The following is a 20,700-nucleotide window of genomic DNA, read 5'->3' as shown; positions in this document are numbered from 1 at the left end:
TGGCAAAATTCGAACTTTTTTTTTTTAAAGATCGCATATTCACCCAGGGTTGTGAGAGGCTGAAGAAGAAGAAACCTCGCATGGGCTTCCCAGACCAAAAAATAATTCTGGCTCTGCGATCTTCAGGTTTATTACTCCCGCCAGGGATTCATGCATTCACTCATGTCCGTGTGTGTGTGTGTGTGTGTGTGTGTGTGTGTGTGTGTGTGTGTGTGTGTGTGTGTGTGTGTGTGTGTGTGTGTGTGTGTTCGTGAACAAGATATCTGCAAAAGTTCTGAACGGATTTGGATGAAAGTTGGTGGGATGATTTCCCTTGGGATAAGGAAGAATTGATTAGTTTTTGGTGAAGCTCAGGATATTATTCCCGATCCAGGAATTTTTTGAAGGATTTTTTACCATTGGAAGATAGTGCTCATTTTTTTTTTTAACATTATCTTCTATATATTCTATACTAGCAGAAGTACCCGGCATTGCCGGGCGGGGAAGGGGCGGGGAGGGGGAAGGGGAGGGGAGGGGAACGGGGGGGAGGGGGAGGAGAGGGGGGGAGGGGAGAAGAGGGGGGGAGGGGAGAAGAGGGGAGAAGAGGGGGGGAGGGGAGAAGAGGGAGAAGAGGGGGGGAGGGGAGAAGAGGGGAGAAGAGGGGGGGAGGGGAGAAGAGGGGAGAAGAGGGGGGGAGGGAGAAGAGGGGGGGAGGGGAGAAGAGGGGGGGAGGGGAGAAGAGGGGGGGAGGGGAGAAGAGGGGGGGAGGGGAGAAGAGGGGGGGGAGGGGAGAAGAGGGGGGGAGGGGAGAAGAGGGGGGGAGGGGAGAAGAGGGGGGGAGGGGAGAAGAGGGGGGAGGGGAGAAGAGGGGGGGAGGGGAGAAGAGGGGGGGAGGGGAGAAGAGGGGGGGAGGGGAGAAGAGGGGGGGAGGGGAGAAGAGGGGGGAGGGGGGGGGGAGTGGGAGGGGGAAGGGGGAGGGGGAGGGCAGCTTATTCTCGGTGGTCACCCATAAAATAGATTTGTAAAAATTTCGGTTGCTCACCTGGTTGAGGGTGGATAGAGCCAATGAGGTGGTATACCTGGCCTTGCACCTTGAATGTAGGCATGAATCCTTGCTCAGTGATGACGCAATCTGCTCCAAACGAAGTCATTTGGAACGAAGAGTTGTAATAACGGATTTCCTTCAGGAAGTGTCTGGATTGAGTCGTAGTTGATTGAAGTAGTTCTTTCAAAGGTTCCGGTGGAGATTGGAGAGAAGGCAAAAGGCCATTGCCTCCCCTGCAACACATTCCTGGTGTTTCTCCCTTCCATTTCAAGGCATGGCAAAACTGACAGGTGAACGACATGGAGCCAATATCAACGTTTGAGGAGTAGTCAGTGTTCGGATTGTAACTGAATGCAGCCTTCTCCCATGCAATGGCCGGCTGCCGTCTGCCTGATGGTTGTTGAGTCGTTGAGTCGTTTTTGGCGCTGTTCTTCTGTCTCCTGCTGTCTGGCCCTCGCTACACTTTGTTGATTGGCGTTTAGACGTGCCTCTGTCTCATCTTCGGTCTCTCGCTGTCTGGCCCTCGCCACACGTTGTTGATTAGCGTTCAGACGTGCCTCTGTCTCATCTTCTGTCTCTCGCTGTCTGGCCCTCGCCACACGTTGTTGATTAGCGTTCAGACGTGCCTCTGTCTCATCTTCTGTCTCTCGCTGTCTGGCCCTCGCCACACGTTGTTGATTAGCGTTCAGACGTGCCTCTGTCTCATCTTCTGTCTCTCGCTGTCTGGCCCTCGCCAGACATTGTTGATTGGCGTTCAGACGTGCCTCTGTCTCATCTTCTGTCTCTCGCTGTCTGGCCCTCGCCAGACATTGTTGATTGGCGTTTAGACGTGCCTCTGTCTCATCTTCTGTCTCTCGCTGTCTGGCCCTCGCCAGACATTGTTGATTAGCGTTCAGACGTGCCTCTGTCTCATCTTCTGTCTCTCGCTGTCTGGCCCTCGCCAGACATTGTTGATTGGCGTTTTAGACGTGCCTCTGTCTCATCTTCTGTCTCTCGCTGTCTGGCCCTCGCCAGACATTGTTGATTGGCGTTTAGACGTGCCTCTGTCTCATCTTCTGTCTCTCGCTGTCTGAATCTAGAGACACGTTCTTGATTGGCTTGTCGATGGTGAAAAGTACCTTCATCGGCTTAATGGAGTCTCCGATCAGCGATTTTCCTGGCTCGGGAGGTTGAACGTGACAAATTTCTTTTCTTCGGTGCCATTGCCTTTATCACAGTCAGTCTTCCAGTCACTCACTTGTAGACAAATTCAAAATACCAAATTCAAAATACTCGTAGACAAAATACCACGTTTACACGTGGTAAGAAACGACGCAAACGCACGATTGATACTCTGCGTCGTGTCATGGGCATGGCCAACGTGGCCTCATGCTCCCAGTCCCAGGTGATTGGCTAACTCGAGCTCGAGAGAGCCATAATGCGCTACGTTATGGCAAAAAATATGGATCTGAAGATGAAAGGGGAAAAAACCTATGTGGTGTGAATGGCAATGTTCGTCGCTCAAATGTGAAAAAACGCAATTGCGCGGCAAGGAACATCACGTGATCGCTCTGAGCGATCGATTGCAACTCTGCGTCCTGTCGTGGGCGTGGCCAACGTGGCCTCATGCTCCCAGGTGATTGGCTAACTCGAGCTCGAGAGAGCCATAATGCGCTTCGTTATGGCAAAAAATATGGATCTAAAGATGAAAGGGAAAAAACCTATGTGGTGTGAATGGCAATGTTCGTCGCTCAAATGTGAAAAAACGCAATCGCGCGGCAAGGAACATCACGTGATCGTTCTGAGCGATCGATTGCAACTCTGCCTCTGCGTCCTGTCGTGGGCGTGGCCAATGTGGCCTCATGCTCCCAGGTGATTGGCTAACTCGAGCTCGAGAGAGCCATAATGCGCTACGTTATGGCAAAAAATATGGATCTGAAGATGAAAGGGGAAAAAACCTATGTGCTGTGAATGGCAATGTTCCTCGCTCAAATGTGAAAAAACGCAATCGCGTGGCAAGGAACATCACGTGATCGCTCTGAGCGATCGATTGCAACTCTGCGTCCTGTCGTGGGCGTGGCCAACGTGGCCTCATGCTCCCAGGTGATTGGCTAACTCGAGCTCGAGAGAGCCATAATGCGCAACATTATGGCAAAAAATATGGATCTGAAGATGAAAGGGAAAAAAACCTCTGTGGTGTGAATGGCAATGTTCCTCGCTCAAATGTGAAAAAAGGCAATTGCTTTTCGCTCTGAAATACGTGCGAACACGTAACTGAGTTAATGGCGGCAAGGAACATCACGTGATCGCTCTGAGCGAATCAGCGCGCTGCTCTGCGACCGGTCAGATTCCGTGCATAAAGTCCTCGCTGAAATGCGCTGAGGTAAAAATATGGTTTAAAAATATTATGAAATCAATTTTTATGTCGGCCATGTTCGTCCCGGGCTCAATGGCCATGTCTGTGCCAAATATCAAGTACGTGAGCCTCTCCGTTTAGGAGTCTACCGGTAACATTACACACACACACACACACACACACGCACACACACGCACACACACACACACACACACACACACAAACTGTGTTTTATATATATATAGATTTAACCTTGTGATATGAAAACAGTTTTCATATTTGTTGTAAATGTAGTTTAAACTCGTGGTTATGCGTTAGAGCGGTGTATTTTTTTTTTTTTCTAATAAAGACATATTCTGTCATTTTAAAACCACCAAAGTGTGTATTAGGTTTCGTCGTTTTATAAAACTAGGGCATGCCCGTACTATATCTATATCTAATATTATATCCCCCCCCCCCCTCTATTTACATGAAATGGTTTGGTCCAAAGCGAACGGCTTGCGAGTACGGTGACAATCCCCCCCCCTCTATTTACATGAAATGGTTTGGTCCAAAGCGAACGGCTTGCGAGTACGGTGACAACCCCCCCCCCCCCCTCTATTTACATGAAATGGTTTGGTCCAAAGCGAACGGCTTGCGGAGTTTGGTAAAGAAATCGCCATAGCGTGCACAAACGCGCAGGAAAGCGAAAGAATCGCAAATTAGTTTTAATTAGTTTTAAAACATCGTTTAACGCCAACATAGCGGCAACATAGTTTGCCAACGTGAAATAAATGAATACGCTCTCAAATGTGCCGTCCGAGGCAGAGTTCAGCACACGCACGTTCGCACGCAGAGTTCGCACGTTCGGCACACGTGATAGCTCGCTGCTCTCTGATTGGTTGAATCGTTTTTTGGACATAGCTCGGTAACTACTTGTCCGATTAATATGAAACCTTGAAAAGGCACATCCTCGGGTCCCCAGCAATATACCTGGCAAGTTTAAAGTATATCGGACCCGTGGTTGTCGAGAAACAGCGGTCACAGACATACAAACATACAAACATACACACAGAGATTACTGGAATTATAGATAGATGTATCGTTTGATACGTATAATGCTTTAAAACTTGTTTTTTTGTTTTTTGTTTTTTTTTTACCTCAGAAGAGATATCAACATTTAGCTCAGCGAATGTCATTCACGGTGTCAGTATTTGATGAACTTATAAAGACTTACTTCCAGATTTGTCAATGGCTGAGGTATATTAACGAACGAATTAAAACAGATTTGGCAAAATTCCAACGTTTTTTAAAAAGATCGCATATTCACCCAGGGTTGTGAGAGGCTGAAGAAGAAGAAACCTCGCATGGGCTTCCCGGACCAAATAAATAATTCTGGTTCTGGCTCTGCGATTTTCAGGTTTATTACTCCCGCCAGGGAGTAACGCATTCGATCGTGTCCGTCCGTGTGTGTGTGTGTGTGTGTTCGTATGTTCATGTGTTTGTGAACAAGATATCTAGAAAAGTTCTGAACGGATTTTGATGAAAGTTGGTGGGATGATTGCCCTTGGGATAAGGAAGAATTGATTAGTTTTTGGTGAAGCTCAGGATATTATCCCGGATCCAGGAATATTTTTTGGAAATTTTTTTGGGAAAGATTTTTTCTGTTTTACTGCATTAAAGCTTTTATTCTTATTCTTAAATGATGTTTTTCTCCTCTAATTCCGAGATATCTCAAAATAAATTATCTGCCAGTTAGGGCTTACTTTCTTTTTCAATTATTGTTTTAGGGAGAGGGGATGTCAAACAAAACGTATTATTCCAACTAAACCCACGGCGGGAGTATGCGCTCTACTGAGTGGCGTTCTAGTTAAAATATGTTATATATGTTATATAAAGACTTACGTGACTTATAAGTGTGACCAGCATGTGCACGGGATTCTTCCCAGAATAATGAGTGGTCGCATTAGCTTGTACGACTTAAAATGAGCGAGTTTTGTTTTCACGTTTGGGCCAGTTTTACATGTTGTATCCCTAAGGAATGAAACGAACGTTTTTCGTGGCTTATAATCTATCTATAATTCCAGTAATCTCTGTTTGTACGTCTGTACGTTTGTACGTCTGTTTGTCTGTGACCGCTGTTTCTCGACAACCACGGGTCCGATATACTTTTAACTTGCCAGGTATATTGCTGGGGACCCGAGGATGTGCCTTTTCAAGGTTTCATATTAATCGGACAATTACTTACCGAGCTATGTCCAAAAAACGATTCAACCAATCAGAGAGCAGCGAACGATCGCGTGTGCCGAACGTGGAGGACACACTCTGCCTCGGATGGCACATTTGAGAGCGTATTCATTTATTTCACGTTTGCAAACTATGTTGGCGTTAAACTATGTTTTAAAACTAATAAAACCGAATTTGCGATTCATTCGCTTTCCTGCGCGTTTGTGCACGCGATGGCGATTTCTTTACCAAACTCCGGAAGCCGTTCGCTTTGGACCAAACCATTGCATGTAAATAGAGGGGGGGGGGATTGTCACCGTACTCGCAAGCCGTTCGCTTTGGACCAAACCATTTCATGTAAATAGAGGGGGGGGATATAATTTTAGATATACATATAGTACGGGCAATGCCCTAGTTATATTTGAAGTCACACACGCCTCAAAATACATTCACTTATATAGAATTGAACGCTGAATCCGAAAATGTAAGTGAAATTGCCTTGTTTTTTTTTAACATTATCTTCTATATATTCTAAATATATATCTGTGCAGTGTCTGTCTTGTGTTGTCTTGTCTTGTGTTGTCACTGAACTACTCCCTCAAACTTTTGTGAAATCGTACTATTCCAACTTGACCCATGGCGGGAGTATGCGCTCTACTGAGTGGTGTTCTAGTTAAAATATGTTATATATCGCTTTTCGCCCAATCACTCAATGGTGAAGAATCACTTTAAGAATTAAATAATTCTCACATCCGAATCCATATTCAGATCTTCACCAAAATCGAATTGAATAGTCCTTGTCACACACCCAACATGTCCACCAAGTTTCGTCCAAATCCGTCCATCGCTTTTTGAGATATCCTGCTATGTATCGTTTTTGGCCCTATGTCCCAATGGTGAAGAATCACTTTTAAAATTATAGTAGCCGGATCCGGATCTTCACCAAAATCTAATCATTTCTTCCTCGTCACATACGCTACCTCTCTGCAAAATTTCGTCCGAATCCGTCCACAACTTTTTGAGATATCTTGTTCACAAAGAGACAAACAGACAGACACACAGGGGTAAAAACATAACCTCCATCCACCTTTGGTGGCAGAGGTAACAAGTGTAATGCTAAAATTAGATGTTATCGGCTATAGTAAAATTGCACGTGTTCAGGTAAGTGGAACTTTCTAGTAATAATGAGCAATTTCTAGGTGGAGTGGACCGAGGGAGAAGTTATGGGGGGATGGTGCTTTATGTGTTTCATCTATCTATAATTCCAGTAATCTCTGTGTGTATGTTTGTATGTTTGTATGTATGTATGTATGTATGTATGTATGTTTGTCTGTGACCGCTGTTTCTCGACAACCACGGGTCCGATATACTTTAAACTTGCCAGGTATATTGCTGGGGACCCGAGGATGTGCCTTTTCAAGGTTTGAAATTAATCGGACAAGTAGTTACCGAGCTATGGCGATTTAGCCGTTCGCCGTTCGCTTTGGCGTTGCGAATGGACCAAACCATTTCATGTAAATAGAGGGGGGGGTTCTGTGGTCGTTGCGAATGGACCAAACCATTTCATGTAAATAGAGGGGGGGGGATTGTCACTGTACTCGCAAGCCGTTCGCCGTTCGCTTTGGCGTTGCGAATGGACCAAAACATTTCATGGACCAAACCATTTCATGTAAATAGAGGGGAGGGGGGGATTGTCACCGTACTCGCACCCACGTACCCACGTACCCACGTACGGGCATTGCACCCACGTACGGGCATGCCCTAGTGTTAATAAATACATCAAGCTTGGGGAACAATTGACTGACCCCTGATTGGACATCGATCGATTACAGAAACTTCCTTTGTGACATATAATTAGGTTATGTATTGAAAAATAACCAAATAAAACTTTGCGTTTCTTGGACTGTCGATTCTCTTGTTGCGAGAATATTTTGAACGCTGCACATAATTTGCACTGCTTCCCAAAGGATAAAGCACAGTATGTGCAGCCTATAATATTGCTAGAACAAGCCCACCAAGGAGTGCAGCAGATTACATGTATTGGGAGAGGGGGGGGGGGGCTCTATTGGGTTGGGGGGCAGCTCTCGTACCTTCATGCTGACTGTCAGTTAAATAAACAAAAGTAGAAGTCAACACATAATTTGTTCAAAATAAAGATGTTCAGAAAATAGCAAGGCCTATAAAATGGAGGCATTCAATAAAAGCATCAGCAGCCATTTAAATTATGAGCAGATGAGAAGCTCTGTATGTTTTACAAGTTTCACCGTTGTTAATCAAATGAAGAAAACACGCACGAATATAACAAATTGTGGAATCGTATTTAGGCACTGACTTGTGAATCTGATGTTGAGTGGTTGGATGAACCAATTGTGAAACCCTCGTGCTTGTGGTCAGGTTCACTATGTTAACAAATATCATTTCGTTCAAAATTTTGGGAGATTAGCAAATCAGTACATTTTTGGAATCAGAGCATGGAGAATCCGAAAATCAATGTTGGCATTTGCACAGACACCTGGCTGGCCGCCATTTTGCATTTTCAAAATGGCCGCCATAAAATACATATTTTGCGCTATCTCGGCTTCTAGTCAACCGAGAAACTTAATTAAATATGCTAATCCTATGTTTTCTGGGTCAAGGAATCCAATAAAGGCCTCAAAATAGTGCTCAGGATGATAGAAAAGCAACAAACAAAGGTAATTGAAAACTATTGTCTTTATATTTGTGATATAACTATTACATAATACATGATATTGCAAGTCCTTTGAAGTTATAGGTATGGGTTTATAAAGCAAAAAATCAGCCTTGTTAGTATCAGATTGAACTACAAGTCCTATACACAGGATCTACTAGGTCTATACCGTTCAGGAATATGCTTTTACAGATCTTCATCACTGTCCTGAGTGTCATTTTCGCAAAGGTGTCTACGCAAATGCCAGCATTAATTTTTGGATTCCTCATGCTCTGAATATTCCAAAAATGTATAGTTTTCGTAATATCCAAAAAATTTGAACGAAAAAACATAGTGAACCTGACTATTCTTTGTGATCCTATTGGTTCCCAGATAGGTCCCAAGTTTTTGAGTGTTAGTGCGGTCTTTGGATTCAACCATCATAACAACTAAGCAGAAGTCAAATTCTAGCAATGGAAGTGGCAAGGCCGGAGGTCAAACCGGATAGAGTGGGAGAGAAAAGCCAAGCACACAAGTGAGAGCAATGCCTTAAAGTACAACATGCTTCTGTATTTCAATACAGCGTATACGACAGCATGTTAACTTGTGCCGCGCACTGTTCAGGGGGGCTTTACGACTCGACTAAGTGACAATCTCAATTTGAATTTTAACGATTCGCAACTTGACTCAAGACTTGTTAATGGTATGTGACTCAAATTGCCAACGTGGGTCTCATGAAGAAATAAAAAACCCTGCAATTCGAGTGATTTATTTCAGGATCTTTAGGAATCCTAAGACAGCAAATTACTTGGAATTTCAGATAATACTTTTTCATGTTACAGCATAACACTACTAAGCGCCACAGCCAAGGCCACACTCCACAATTTGCTTACCTTTATAGCATGTATAATGCTTTAAGAGAAAGAAAATTAGGTTTATCAAGATTGAGCAATTTAATGTGAATTGAATTTCTCGCACAACAATTTCTTTTTGGCGCAGTCCAACCTACTCATGACCCACTCCTTGCATCTGGGACCTCAACTTAAACCACATTTACCACCAACCATGTCGACATTAAACCTCACCTTTTTTCTCATCAAAGAACAGTGTTTGCCGTGCAGGGTTTGACCACTGGATTGATGACTCGTCAGCATTTTGCACTTCACATCTAAGCATCGCCAGCTCCCCCAGCACCGCTGTCACATTACTGCTGGATGGCTCTTGTCCATTCACTGTGGGACAAGAGGGATGAACAGAGACCAGGATAAGGCAGGTGAGAATTGCGCCAAGTGCGAATAAAAGGAGTGGGTTTGCAAGGAAAGCATGCAGGGGTTCTGTATTTTGGATGCCATTTCATTGAAAGCTTCTTGGCTCTCACCCACACAGTGGGGAATGACATGTCATGAAAGATGCAGAGAGAGGGAAAGGAGAGCAAGCACTGAGGCAAAGGGAGAAAGAGAAAGTACAAGTGAACAAGAGATGCAAACAGAATCATGGAAATTGTCCAACTGGCATTCGCATATGTTTTCTGAAGAGAGGAGAGTGATAGGCAAGGGGTCTACAGACAGCAAAGGGGGCAAAGGATAAGTGGGGTCTTGAAATATTTTCAAAAACCTCAAAGGGGATATATGGAAAGAGAGAAGAGAAAGAGAGAGGTGAGAGAGAAGTGAGAGGAGAGAAGAGAGAGCGAAGACAAAGAAAGAAAGAAAGAAAGACATCTTCTGATTTCTTTCAGTTTACGATAGCCTTTCATCTTTATCTCAAAGACAACACAAAATACACCGAGACAAACAAAATTAGAAACAGACTTGCACTCCCACAACACAATCCAAATAATTCCAATATTCCAACAAAACACCATATTAGCAAGCATGTCATCACTAGATGACCCTGGAATGATTTGTTGCTTTCACCCTTTTTAGGAGAGAGAGAGAGACAGAGACAGAGATAGAGAGACAAAGACAAAGAGAGCGAGGAAAACAGAGAGAGGAAGATATCGAAGCAGTCCCTTCTGCATTATTCAATAGTCATTCAGACCATCAGCTGGGAGGAATCCATCATTGAGGTTTCAACCGTTCAATCCCAGATGGGTGCACCACCTTAGTTGTGTCCTAAGGTCATCCCATCAGGCAGACAGAGAGAGAGAAGCTAAAAGCAGAAATAATATAGTGTTTTTACCACTAATAAAAAGATAGCTTAGCGGGAAATGCCTCGTCAAAATGTACCATAGATTCTAGAGCGATCTGAAGAATTCCTTCAGAGAGAGAGAGAGGGAGGGAGGGAGAGGGAGAGAGAGAAGGATGGCAAAGAGAAGGGGGGAGGGAGAGAGAGAGAGAGAGGGAGAGAGAGAAATCTCAATAATTCCTCGAGCATACAAGTCTGATTCAATTACCATCCAGATCATAATCGCGGTGCTATTCATCATCGAGGTTTAACCCGTCAACCTCAGAAGTTCTCCAAACAGTGGGTCCACAACATTGGTTGTGTCCAAAGGTCATCCAATTAGATAGTTAGAATGAGAGCGAGAAAGAGGAACAGAGAGAAGAGAGAAAGAGCGCTTCACAGAACATTACCATGTACCACCACCCAGAGGGGCAGTGTGCAATGGTTCATGGATTGTGTCAAGTTCATGCAAGTACCAGTCCTGGTCAGCACTGTTTATCTCATGAAGAAATACCTTTTTACACAAAAAGGGGAAATATATAATCATTTTAACAAAGCCACACACATACAGTCACGTGAAAAAGTAAGTACACCCAATGTAAAGTTTTGACTTTTTCAACATATTTCAACATACAGCTATTTCATCTTCATTTCAACAATATTGACAGATAAAGATGATATAATATAACAAATATCATGAAACATTTACTTTTTGTAGTCCATTGTATAATGTAAATAAACATAATTGCAAATTTCGCATGTGGAAAAAGTAAGTAGACCCTTGGCTCTAATAGGTGGTATTGCCCCCTTTGGCAGAGACAACCTCAAGAAGGCGTTTCTTATAACTGTCTACCAGTCTCTGACATCGACTGGGAGAAATTTTTGCCCACTCCTCCATGCAGAATTCTTTCAGCTGTGCGATGTTTGAGGGGTTTCTTGCATGCACAGCTCGTTTCAAATCCCCCCACAACATCTCGATGGGATTTAGATCCGGGCTTTGACTTGGCCATTCCAGAACCCTCCATTTCTTTCTTTTCAGCCATTCCTTGGTGGATTTACTGGTATGTTTCGGGTCATTGTCATGTTGCAAGGTCCACTTGAACTTTCCGACAGATGGCCTCACATTATCCTCAAGCACCCTCTGGTACAATGAAGAATTCATAGTGGTTTCTCTGATGGTGAGCTGCCCAGGCCCTGATGCAGCAAAGCTGCCCCAAACCATAATATTTCCACCACCATGCTTTACAGTTGGTATCAGGTTCTTGTGGTTAAATGCTGTCTTTGGTTTTTGCCAAACATGTCTTCTGGTACTGTGGCCAAATAGATCTACCTTTGACTCATCTGTCCAGAGCACATTGTTCCAGAAGTGCTGGTCTTTGCCCAGGTGTTCATTGGCAAACTTTAGTCTTGCCCTGATGTTCTTTCTGGACAGCAAAGGTTTCCTCCTAGCACACCTCCCATGTAGATCAAATTTGTGCAGCCTCTTTCTAATGGTAGACTCGTGCACTTTGACATCAACAGTGGCAAGAGCTACCTGTAGGTCCCGTGATGACATTCTGGGGTTCTTTGAGACTTCTTTCAGCATCTTGCGGTCTGCTCTCAGGCTCAACTTGCTGGGGTGGCCTGGCCTGAACAAGTTGGCAGTTGTTTGGAATCTTCTCCACTTGATGATGATCTTCCGGACAGTCGAATTATTGATTTCAAATTGTTTGGAGATCTTCCTAAATCCCTTCCCAGACTCGTCGGCATCTATAACCTTCTTTCTGAAGGCCTCGGAGACCTCTTTTGATCTAGGCATGGTGACGCCGCACACTTCAACAACAAAGAGCAAACCAAACTAAATGTCTGAGGTTTAAATAAGACAGGTTCCTCCAAGATCCTCTCTAACAATGTTCTAATCATTTGCACCTGAGCTGGTGCACCTGATTCTAATTTTAGGTATTTGAAGTAGTGATAAATGTAGGGGTGTACTTACTTTTCCCACATGCGAAATTTGCATCTATGTTTATTTAAATTATACAATGGACTACACAATGTAAATGTTTCATGATATTTGTTATATTATATCACCTTTATCTATCAATATTGTTGAAATGAAGATCAAATAGCTGTATGTTGAAATATGTTGAAAAAGTCAAAACTTTACATGGGGTGTTATTACTTTTTCATGTGACTGTATGTTAGCACAAATACCAAAATACAAGGTCAGGCAAATCCTAGAAAACTTGTCATAGCAATATGGACATCCACCTTGGCCTTATAGGTGAGGTAATGCATGGTCATACGAAAAGAAAAACGCAGGCATCCCAGTTCTAAAACCAAAATGCTATGTTTGCTCTTGCTGTTCACCAAATCGCAATGGATGAATGAAAGTTTAATTTGTCAAACAAAAATACACCCAGGGTTGCCAAACTCCTGATTCCCGGTTGAGTAACTGCCAAAGGCACTCGTGTAAAAATAAAAATAAATCAATAAAAGTTCGGCAAACCTCAGTAATTTCCACTGTATTTGTGTGTTCCTATTGGTCACACATAGCGATTCAATCGTGACACATATAAGACTCGCCATTTTTGGTATGCAGTACATCAAGAAAGAAGTTGCAATCTGTGTCGAATATACAAGTTCCGCGCTGGATCAATTTCTCGACAGCCCATCATCACCGTGACAGAAAAGGACGTTCGATCTGAAGTACAATTCCAAAAGAGTTATCGAGGATGGATAGTTTGGTGTGTACACATGGCTGCACGTCAACGAAAAGGCAAATATATTTATCTATTAAATAAATTAACAGGATTATAACTAATTAATTGACATATGTGGGAAAATTACACGCCGATGATGGCAGAGCACGGGTATGGTTCCTGGGTTCGATTCCTCGTTCGACATAAATATATATATCAGCTGAAGTACTAAGCATTTCCCAGGGGTAGGGGGGAGGTGAATGAGGAGGTGGAGGGGAGGTGAGGGAAGGAAGGGGGAGGGAGGGTGAGGGTAGGAGGACAAATGCACTCACGCGAAGAGCTCCTTAACCTCAGCGTTGCTCAGGTACAAAAGGAAATTGTAATACACTCTGCCACCACCACCAGTTGACGCAAAATGGTACACATTTACATAGAGAATTTACACCACCCCCGAACCCCACATGAGGACGTGGCCACATCGCCTATGTTACCCCCCATGCAAAGTTGTATTTGCACCCCAAGTTTGGAGTTTGTAAGTTAAAATATATGGTCATGCATAGAATACATATGCATACAGTGCATTCAGAAAGTATTCAGACCCCTTCACTTTTTTCACATTTTGTTATGTTGCGGCCTTATGCTGAAATCGTTTAAATTCATTTTTTCCCTAATCAATCTACACTCAATATCCCATAATGACAAAGACAAAACGGGATTTTAGAAAGTTTTGCAAATTTATTAAAAAGAAAAAACTGAAATATCACATTGACATAAGTATTCATACCCTTTGCTATGACACTTGAAATTTAGCTCAAGTGCCTCCCATTTCTCTTTCTCACACATGAAAGCCCGCTTGGAGTTTGCAAAAAAGCACCTAAAGGACTCTCAGACTGTGAGAAACAAGATTATGTGGGCTTTCACGTGTCTTTCACTGAGGAGAGGCTTCCGTCTGGCCACTCTGCCATAAAGCCCACATCGGTGGAGTGTTGCAGTGATGGTTGTCCTTCTGTAAGATTCTCCCATCTCCACACAGGATCTCTGGAGCTCAACCAGAGTGACCATCGGGTTCTTTGTCACCTCTATAACCAAAGCCCTTCTCCCCCGATTGCTCAGTTTGGCCGGGCGGCCAGCTCTAGGAAGAGTCCTGGTTGTTCCAAACTTCTTCCATTTAAGAATTATGGAGGCCACTGTGCTCTTGGGAACCTTCAATGCAGCAGAATTTTTTGTAGGCTTCCCCAGATTTGTGCCTCGACACAATCCTGTCTCTGAGCTCTGCAGGCAGTTCCATCGACCTCATGGCTTGGTTTTTGCTCTGATATGCATTGTCAGCTGTGAGACCTTATATTGACAGGTGTGTGCCTTTCCAAATCATGTCCAATCAATTGAATTTACCACAGGTGGACTCCAATCAAGGTGTAGAAACATCTCAAAGATGATCAAGAGAATTGGGAGGCACCTGAGCTAAATTTCAAGTGTCATAGCAAAGGGTATGAATACTTATGCAAATGTGATATTTAAGTTTTTTTTATCTATCTATAATTCCAGCAATCTCTGTGTGTGTGTGTGTGTGTCTGTCTGTGTGTTTGTCTGTGACCGCTGTTTCTCGACAACCACGGGTCCGATATACTTTTAACTTGCCAGGTATATTGCTGGGGACCCGAGGATGTGCCTTTTCAAGGTTTCATATTAATCGGACAATTACTTACCGAGCGATGTCCAAAAAACGATTCAACCAATCAGAGAGCAGCGAACTAGCGCGTGTGCCGAACGTGGCGGACACACTCTGCCTCGGATGGCACATTTGAGAGCGTATTCATTTATTTCACGTTTGCAAACTATGTTGGCGCTATGTTGGCGTTAAACGATGTTTTAAAACTAATAAAAACGAATTTGCGATTCATTCGCTTTCCTGCGCGTTTGTGTACGCGATGGCGATTTCTTTACCAAACTCCGGAAGCCGTTCGCTTTGGACCGAACCATTTCATGTAAATAGAGGGGGGGGTTCTGTGGTCGTTGCGAATGGACCAAACCATTCATGTAAATAGAGGGGGGGGATTGTCACTGTACTCGCAAGCCGTTCGCCGTTCGCTTTGGCGTTGCGAATGGACCAAACCATTTCATGTAAATAGAGGGGGGGGATATAATTTTAGATAGATATATAGTACGGGCATATATATAGTACGGGCATGCCCTAGTCTATCTATAATTCCAGTAATCTCTGTGTGTTTGTTTGTTTGTCTGTGACCGCTGTTTCTCGACAACCACGGGTCCGATATACTTTAAACTTGCCAGGTATATTGCTGGGGACCCGAGGATGTGCCTTTTCAAGGTTTCATATTAATCGGACAATTACTTACCGAGCTATGTCCAAAAAACGATTCAACCAATCAGAGAGCAGCGAGCTATCGCGTGTGCCGAACGTGGCGAACACACTCTGCCTCGGATGGCACATTTGAGAGCGTATTCATTTATTTCACGTTTGCAAACTATGTTGGCGCTATGTTGGCGTTAAACTATGTTTTAAAACTAATTTGCGATTCTTTCGCTTTCCTGCGCTTTGTGCACGCTATGGCGATTTCTTTACCAAACTCTGCAAGCTGTTCGCTTTGGACCAAACCATTTCATGTAAATAGAGGGGGGGGATTGTCACCGTACTCGCAAGCCGTTCGCTTTGGACCAAACCATTTCATGTAAATAGAGGGGGGGGATTGTCACCGTACTCGCAAGCCGTTCGCTTTGGACCAAACCATTTCATGTAAATAGAGGGGGGGGATATAATTTTAGATATAGATATAGTACGGGCATGCCCTAGTTTTATAAATTTGCAAAACTTTCTAAAATCCTGTTTTCTCTTTGTCATTATGGGGTATTGAGTGGAGATTGATGAGGGAAAAATGAATTTAAACGATTTCAGCATAAGGCTGCAACATAACAAAATGTGAAAAAAGTGAAGGGGTCTGAATACTTTCTGAATGCACCACTGTATGTGGTTGAGAATTGAATGGCAGCGGGGAAGGAAATGTTTTTGTGGATTTTGTGGGTGGGGAAGGTGTGTGTGTCCGCAGGTACGGATCAAGCTCTGGAGGAGCGGTGACTGCGGCCCCCTCTGCGGTAATTGCCCCCTGGCATCCAGTGGTGTCTGGAAATTGGGAACCCCTCGGCGGTGGGGTCTGTTTGGGCATCCTGCGGTATGGAGACCTCGGTGACCCGTGAAGCTGTGTGAAAGCCTGAGGCGATGAAGCCTCGTGTGGAGACCTCCCCAGCGGGACGCTGTCACGGGGCCAAGAGTTAAGAGGGGGTGAGGAGGTGAGGGGGTGAAGAAGTCGCAAGTCGGGCGACTTGTTTTTGGACTGCTGGCACCACAACCTGAAGCGCCCCCACCATCTTGCTTTTACCGTAACTCCCCGCTGCCAAATAGAAACACACACACATGTAATGACATCCTATGCCATGGTCCTGCAGGGGGTGAAATACGTGTTTTTTGATGATTATTGGAATGTGTGTGGATGGTTATGGGATTTGTGTGTATGAATGGGGGAGAAATCCACCGAGCCATGTCACTGACCTGTAACAGCAGGACAGGGCCCGTGGAAAGTTGGGGTACATTGGGATGGCCCCACAAGTAATGTTGGGTATTGTGGCATTGTTGGGTTGGGAGACGTGGTCTGAGGTTGTACAAACGTTTTTGAATTTTGAATTTTTGGTTATGTTTTGTGATTATGGTCATCTTTTTTTCTTTCTTTTTTTGTGTTGACATTCTCTTCCTGCCCCAGGAGTTAGGAGCAAAGACTCCAAGTTTGGTAAATATTTGAAATGTAAATTGTTGCTTAAGGGGTAGAATGTTGAGGAGAATAGGTAAGTAGCTACGGCTCGCTTCCCATAGCCCTCCTGATTTATTTCATAGGCTAATTAAGTGGGAGTCGGTAAGTGTTAAGACTGGAACAGTAACGCCTGCAGTGAACCTTGCGGGGGCTACGGTTCCGGGAGAGGGGGGGGGGCTGTGTTGCGTTTGTAGCGGGTAGACAATGATTTCCTGAGACCCAGGAAGAGTGTACAGATTAGTGTGCTCCGACTGCCGTGAAGAAGAAGATACCTTGATATATCAGAAGTAGGAAAAATGTGTAGACCGTATGTCGTGGAAGAGATTGTGTCTTCGTCCCCATGAGAGGGCTAGGGTTTGTTAATTAGAGAGGGTTTATGGCTAAGTTAATCCCCTGTATGTAATTTCCTCTGTAATCTTTTTCTGTGTTCCTTATGACATCGCAATACACACCATAGACAAGCCAAGCAATCAACACCATAATTAGTAACGCTAAATAAAAACCAACTGGAAACAAGACATTGAGCACTATCGCTGATAACACCGACTTGGTGAGCACACAGGCACAGGCAGGTTCGTGAGGCCACGCCTCGAAGACCAATGATTGGTCCGGCATTTGATTGGCACAAGGACTGGTAAGATGGGACTCGCTGAAAGGAGCAGACATGGAGATGTCGTGGGATGATGTCAGAGCCTAAACAACACAACAACAACAACATGCATTTTAAAGGCCATTTTCCCTGCTAGAGCGGGGGTTAGCCTTGCGGTCCCCATGACAATCTTCTCCATTTTGCCCTATTTTCTGAATCTCTCCTTGTTAACCCCCTTGCCCGCATTTCTTCTTCCACCATCTTTAGCCAAGTCTTTCTCGGTCTTCCCCGTCCTCTACTTCCTTCTACATTCATTTCCATCACTCTTCTCAACCAGTCACTTTCATCCTTCCTCAACACATGACCAAACCATCTCAACCTGTCCCTCTTCTCAGCATCAATCACAGGCCCTATTTCCATCATCTTTCGCAATTCATCATTTGTCTTCCTCTCTCTCAACAATACTCTGCACATCCACCGAACGATTCGCATTTCCACCCTTTCCAGCCTTCGTTGCTGCTCTACGTTCATTACCCATGTCTCGCTCCCATAAATCATAACACGTCTCACACATGCAGCATACACCTTTCCCTTCAGCTTCAACGACACTCCCCTCCTCATCACCACGCCACTCAGTTCCCGAAACTTCTTCCATGCACATCTCACTCTAGCAACCGTTGCCGAGTCTGATTCACCTTCTCCATTCAGCATGTCTCCGAGGTAGCAAAATGTTTTCACACCTTCCAGCTTCACGCCGTGAAGGGAACGGTAACGCCGAGTACTCATGTCAATACTCAATTGTACTCATGTACTCAATGTACTCATGTCAATGTCAATAATGTCAATACTCGAGTACTCAGTAACTCATGTCAGAGCCTAAAGTACAAAATAATTAGAGTGGTGGACATTTTCTCTCTCGGGTTCTGGATCTGGTGGTGATCGGTCGTGTGCCGACATTTTCTGTCTTCTCATTCTGGATTCCATAGCGAACGGTCACTATTGCTTTTGCCCAAGGAAGATTCATCATGAATGGTCATGTTCCGACATCTTCATAGTGATCGTGAGGAGGAAAAACTGCGGATCGAGAACTGCAGTTTCCCACGCACGGACGATGAAGACGAGCACGGCTGGGCGAACGCGGTGCGTGAGGCCTTGTTCATACCCACGGCAGTGCAGACTGCGTTTTTCCCGCAAAGGACGCGAGGGGGTTTTGACGAATCCTGACGAGATTCAAGAGCCGATTCGAGCTAAGTGCCACAAACTACACATTTATTTTTCAGTTATTTTATCCCTTGTCTGTATGGGTCTGTGCGGGAGCGCTCCAATTAGGAATTTAGTTTATCGTGCATTTTGTTTGTTACCGGCATTTTAGTTAATAAACCGGAATTTTCTTGTGCATTGTAAATCCTGTGTCCGTTGAATTAATTATTGCAGGTCTGAAGACTTCCGGTGGGATCCGTGAAGGTAAGCGCTTACGGCTTCACCCCCACTTGCTCCCGCGCATGTAACGAAGGTCCGCCATTGAATTAAATGCCTTGGAGTTAAAGCTCGTTTGGTCCTCCGTGTCACCCTGTGGCGTTAACCACAGGGCAGGCACACGACAATATAATATTATATATATATATATATATATGTATATATATATATATATATACGTATACACTGTTGGCCATAAAGATGGAATAAAATATTTTTGACATGATTCCACAGTTTCTTTGGTATTTGACAGTCTACGTGTAAACAAAAGGGTAATTGAGTGATTACATAACGTTTCCCCATTACACAGGTGATATGATAACATTGAAAAAATGTGTATTACGTAATAATTTTTTTTGTTAGGGACTATAAAAGCCCATGCATGTGATATTCTGTCCCTTTCCCTGATTCAACACTGTGTTAAACGAGGCTGGGTTTTTTTCGAGTTCCTTGTACCGTTTGCAAGAAAAATCGGTAGAGACGTTCCCTGGGCTATGCCTGGTCCAACGGAACCAGCAATATGCGAGAGAGTAGTAGCACTGCGGCAGGAGGGCTACAAACAGAGTGATATCGCAGATGTCGTCGGCATATCACAGAGTACAGTCTGTAAGATCCTGAAACGTCAACGTGAGGCGGGGAATGTGCGGCCGCGGAAACCTCCAGGACGTCCAAGATTAACCACGAGACGAGATGATCGCCAACTGTTGAATCTCTGCCGCAGAAACCGGAAAATGCCGATGAGTCGTCTTCGTCGCTTGTGGAGGAGACATCATGGGATCCATGTTTCCCGGTCAACCGTTAATCGGAGATTGCTCCAACATGGTTACCGAGCACGACGGTTGACTAAATGTCCACGCCTGGCTGTTCGCCATAGAGTTGCTCGTCTTCGCTGGGCTAGGGAGCACAGAAGGCTTCATCCTGGACACTGGCGACATGTTGTCTTCACGGACGAGAGCCGCTACATCCTTGACCGTACAGATGGGAGACAACGAGTTCGTCGATTACCCGGGGAGAACCTTCATGATGACTGCATCCACGAGACGACTCAAGGTGGTGGCGGCGGCTCAGTGATGATATGGGCCATTATGAAACCATTATGGAGGGAAAATGCCACTGGTGGTTCCGGACGGAAACGTCAATGCCGTCGTGTACCGGGATATCTTGGAGTACCACTGCCTCCCACATGCAAGACGTGTATGGACACAATTTCCGACTGCAGGACGACAACGCTAGACCGCACAGGGCCGCTGCAGTAAGGGAATTCCTTGAGGCAGAGGGCGTGGAGCAGTTGCCATGGCCAGCTTGCTCACCGGATATGAATCCCATAGAGCATGCATGGGATGCCCTAGGCTGAGCCATCAACGACAGAGATGTTATTCCTCAAACTTTGCAGGAGTTGGCCGACGCTCTGAGGGAAGAATGGGATGCTATGCCTATTGACGTCGTCAACAAGCTAGTGGACAGCATGCCACGACGTCTGCACGCCCTGATTCGTGCCAGGGGTGGACATACCCGCCATTAGTGACTGAGTAACAAGGACTCTACTGTGATGCAAATTGATCCATGAAATCACCCCAAAAAATGTTATCTGGAAAACTGACAGAGATTAAAAAGAAATGTATCATGATCCTTAATTTACTGTCTATTGTCGTCATACGCTCAAGACACCAACCGATTAGGACTGATAATTAATAAAAAATCAGTGTCAAATGTGCGTAAGAGACAGAATAATAAAGAA

General features: G+C 44.6%; 1 protein-coding gene across 7 annotated transcripts in view; it reads right to left on the bottom strand.

The window, feature by feature from the left end:
- LOC137433361 (cell adhesion molecule 2) overlaps positions 1 to 20,700 on the bottom strand; it is a 372,982-nt gene that overhangs the window by 220,804 nt on the left and 131,478 nt on the right. For all 7 annotated transcript variants that reach the window (XM_068125694.2, XM_068125699.2, XM_068125705.2 and 4 more), the window contains exon 2: positions 9,318 to 9,464. In XM_068125694.2, coding sequence (XP_067981795.1) covers positions 9,318 to 9,464 — 147 coding nt within the window. The remainder of the gene's footprint in view (positions 1 to 9,317; positions 9,465 to 20,700) is intronic.

This window comes from Myxine glutinosa, chromosome 1 (genome assembly GCF_964187855.1).
Source record: "Myxine glutinosa chromosome 1, kmMyxGlut1.1, whole genome shotgun sequence".
Taxonomy (NCBI): domain Eukaryota; kingdom Metazoa; phylum Chordata; class Myxini; order Myxiniformes; family Myxinidae; genus Myxine; species Myxine glutinosa.
Note: the sequence above shows the minus strand (reverse complement) of the source record. Positions and strands in the feature narration are given on the sequence as shown.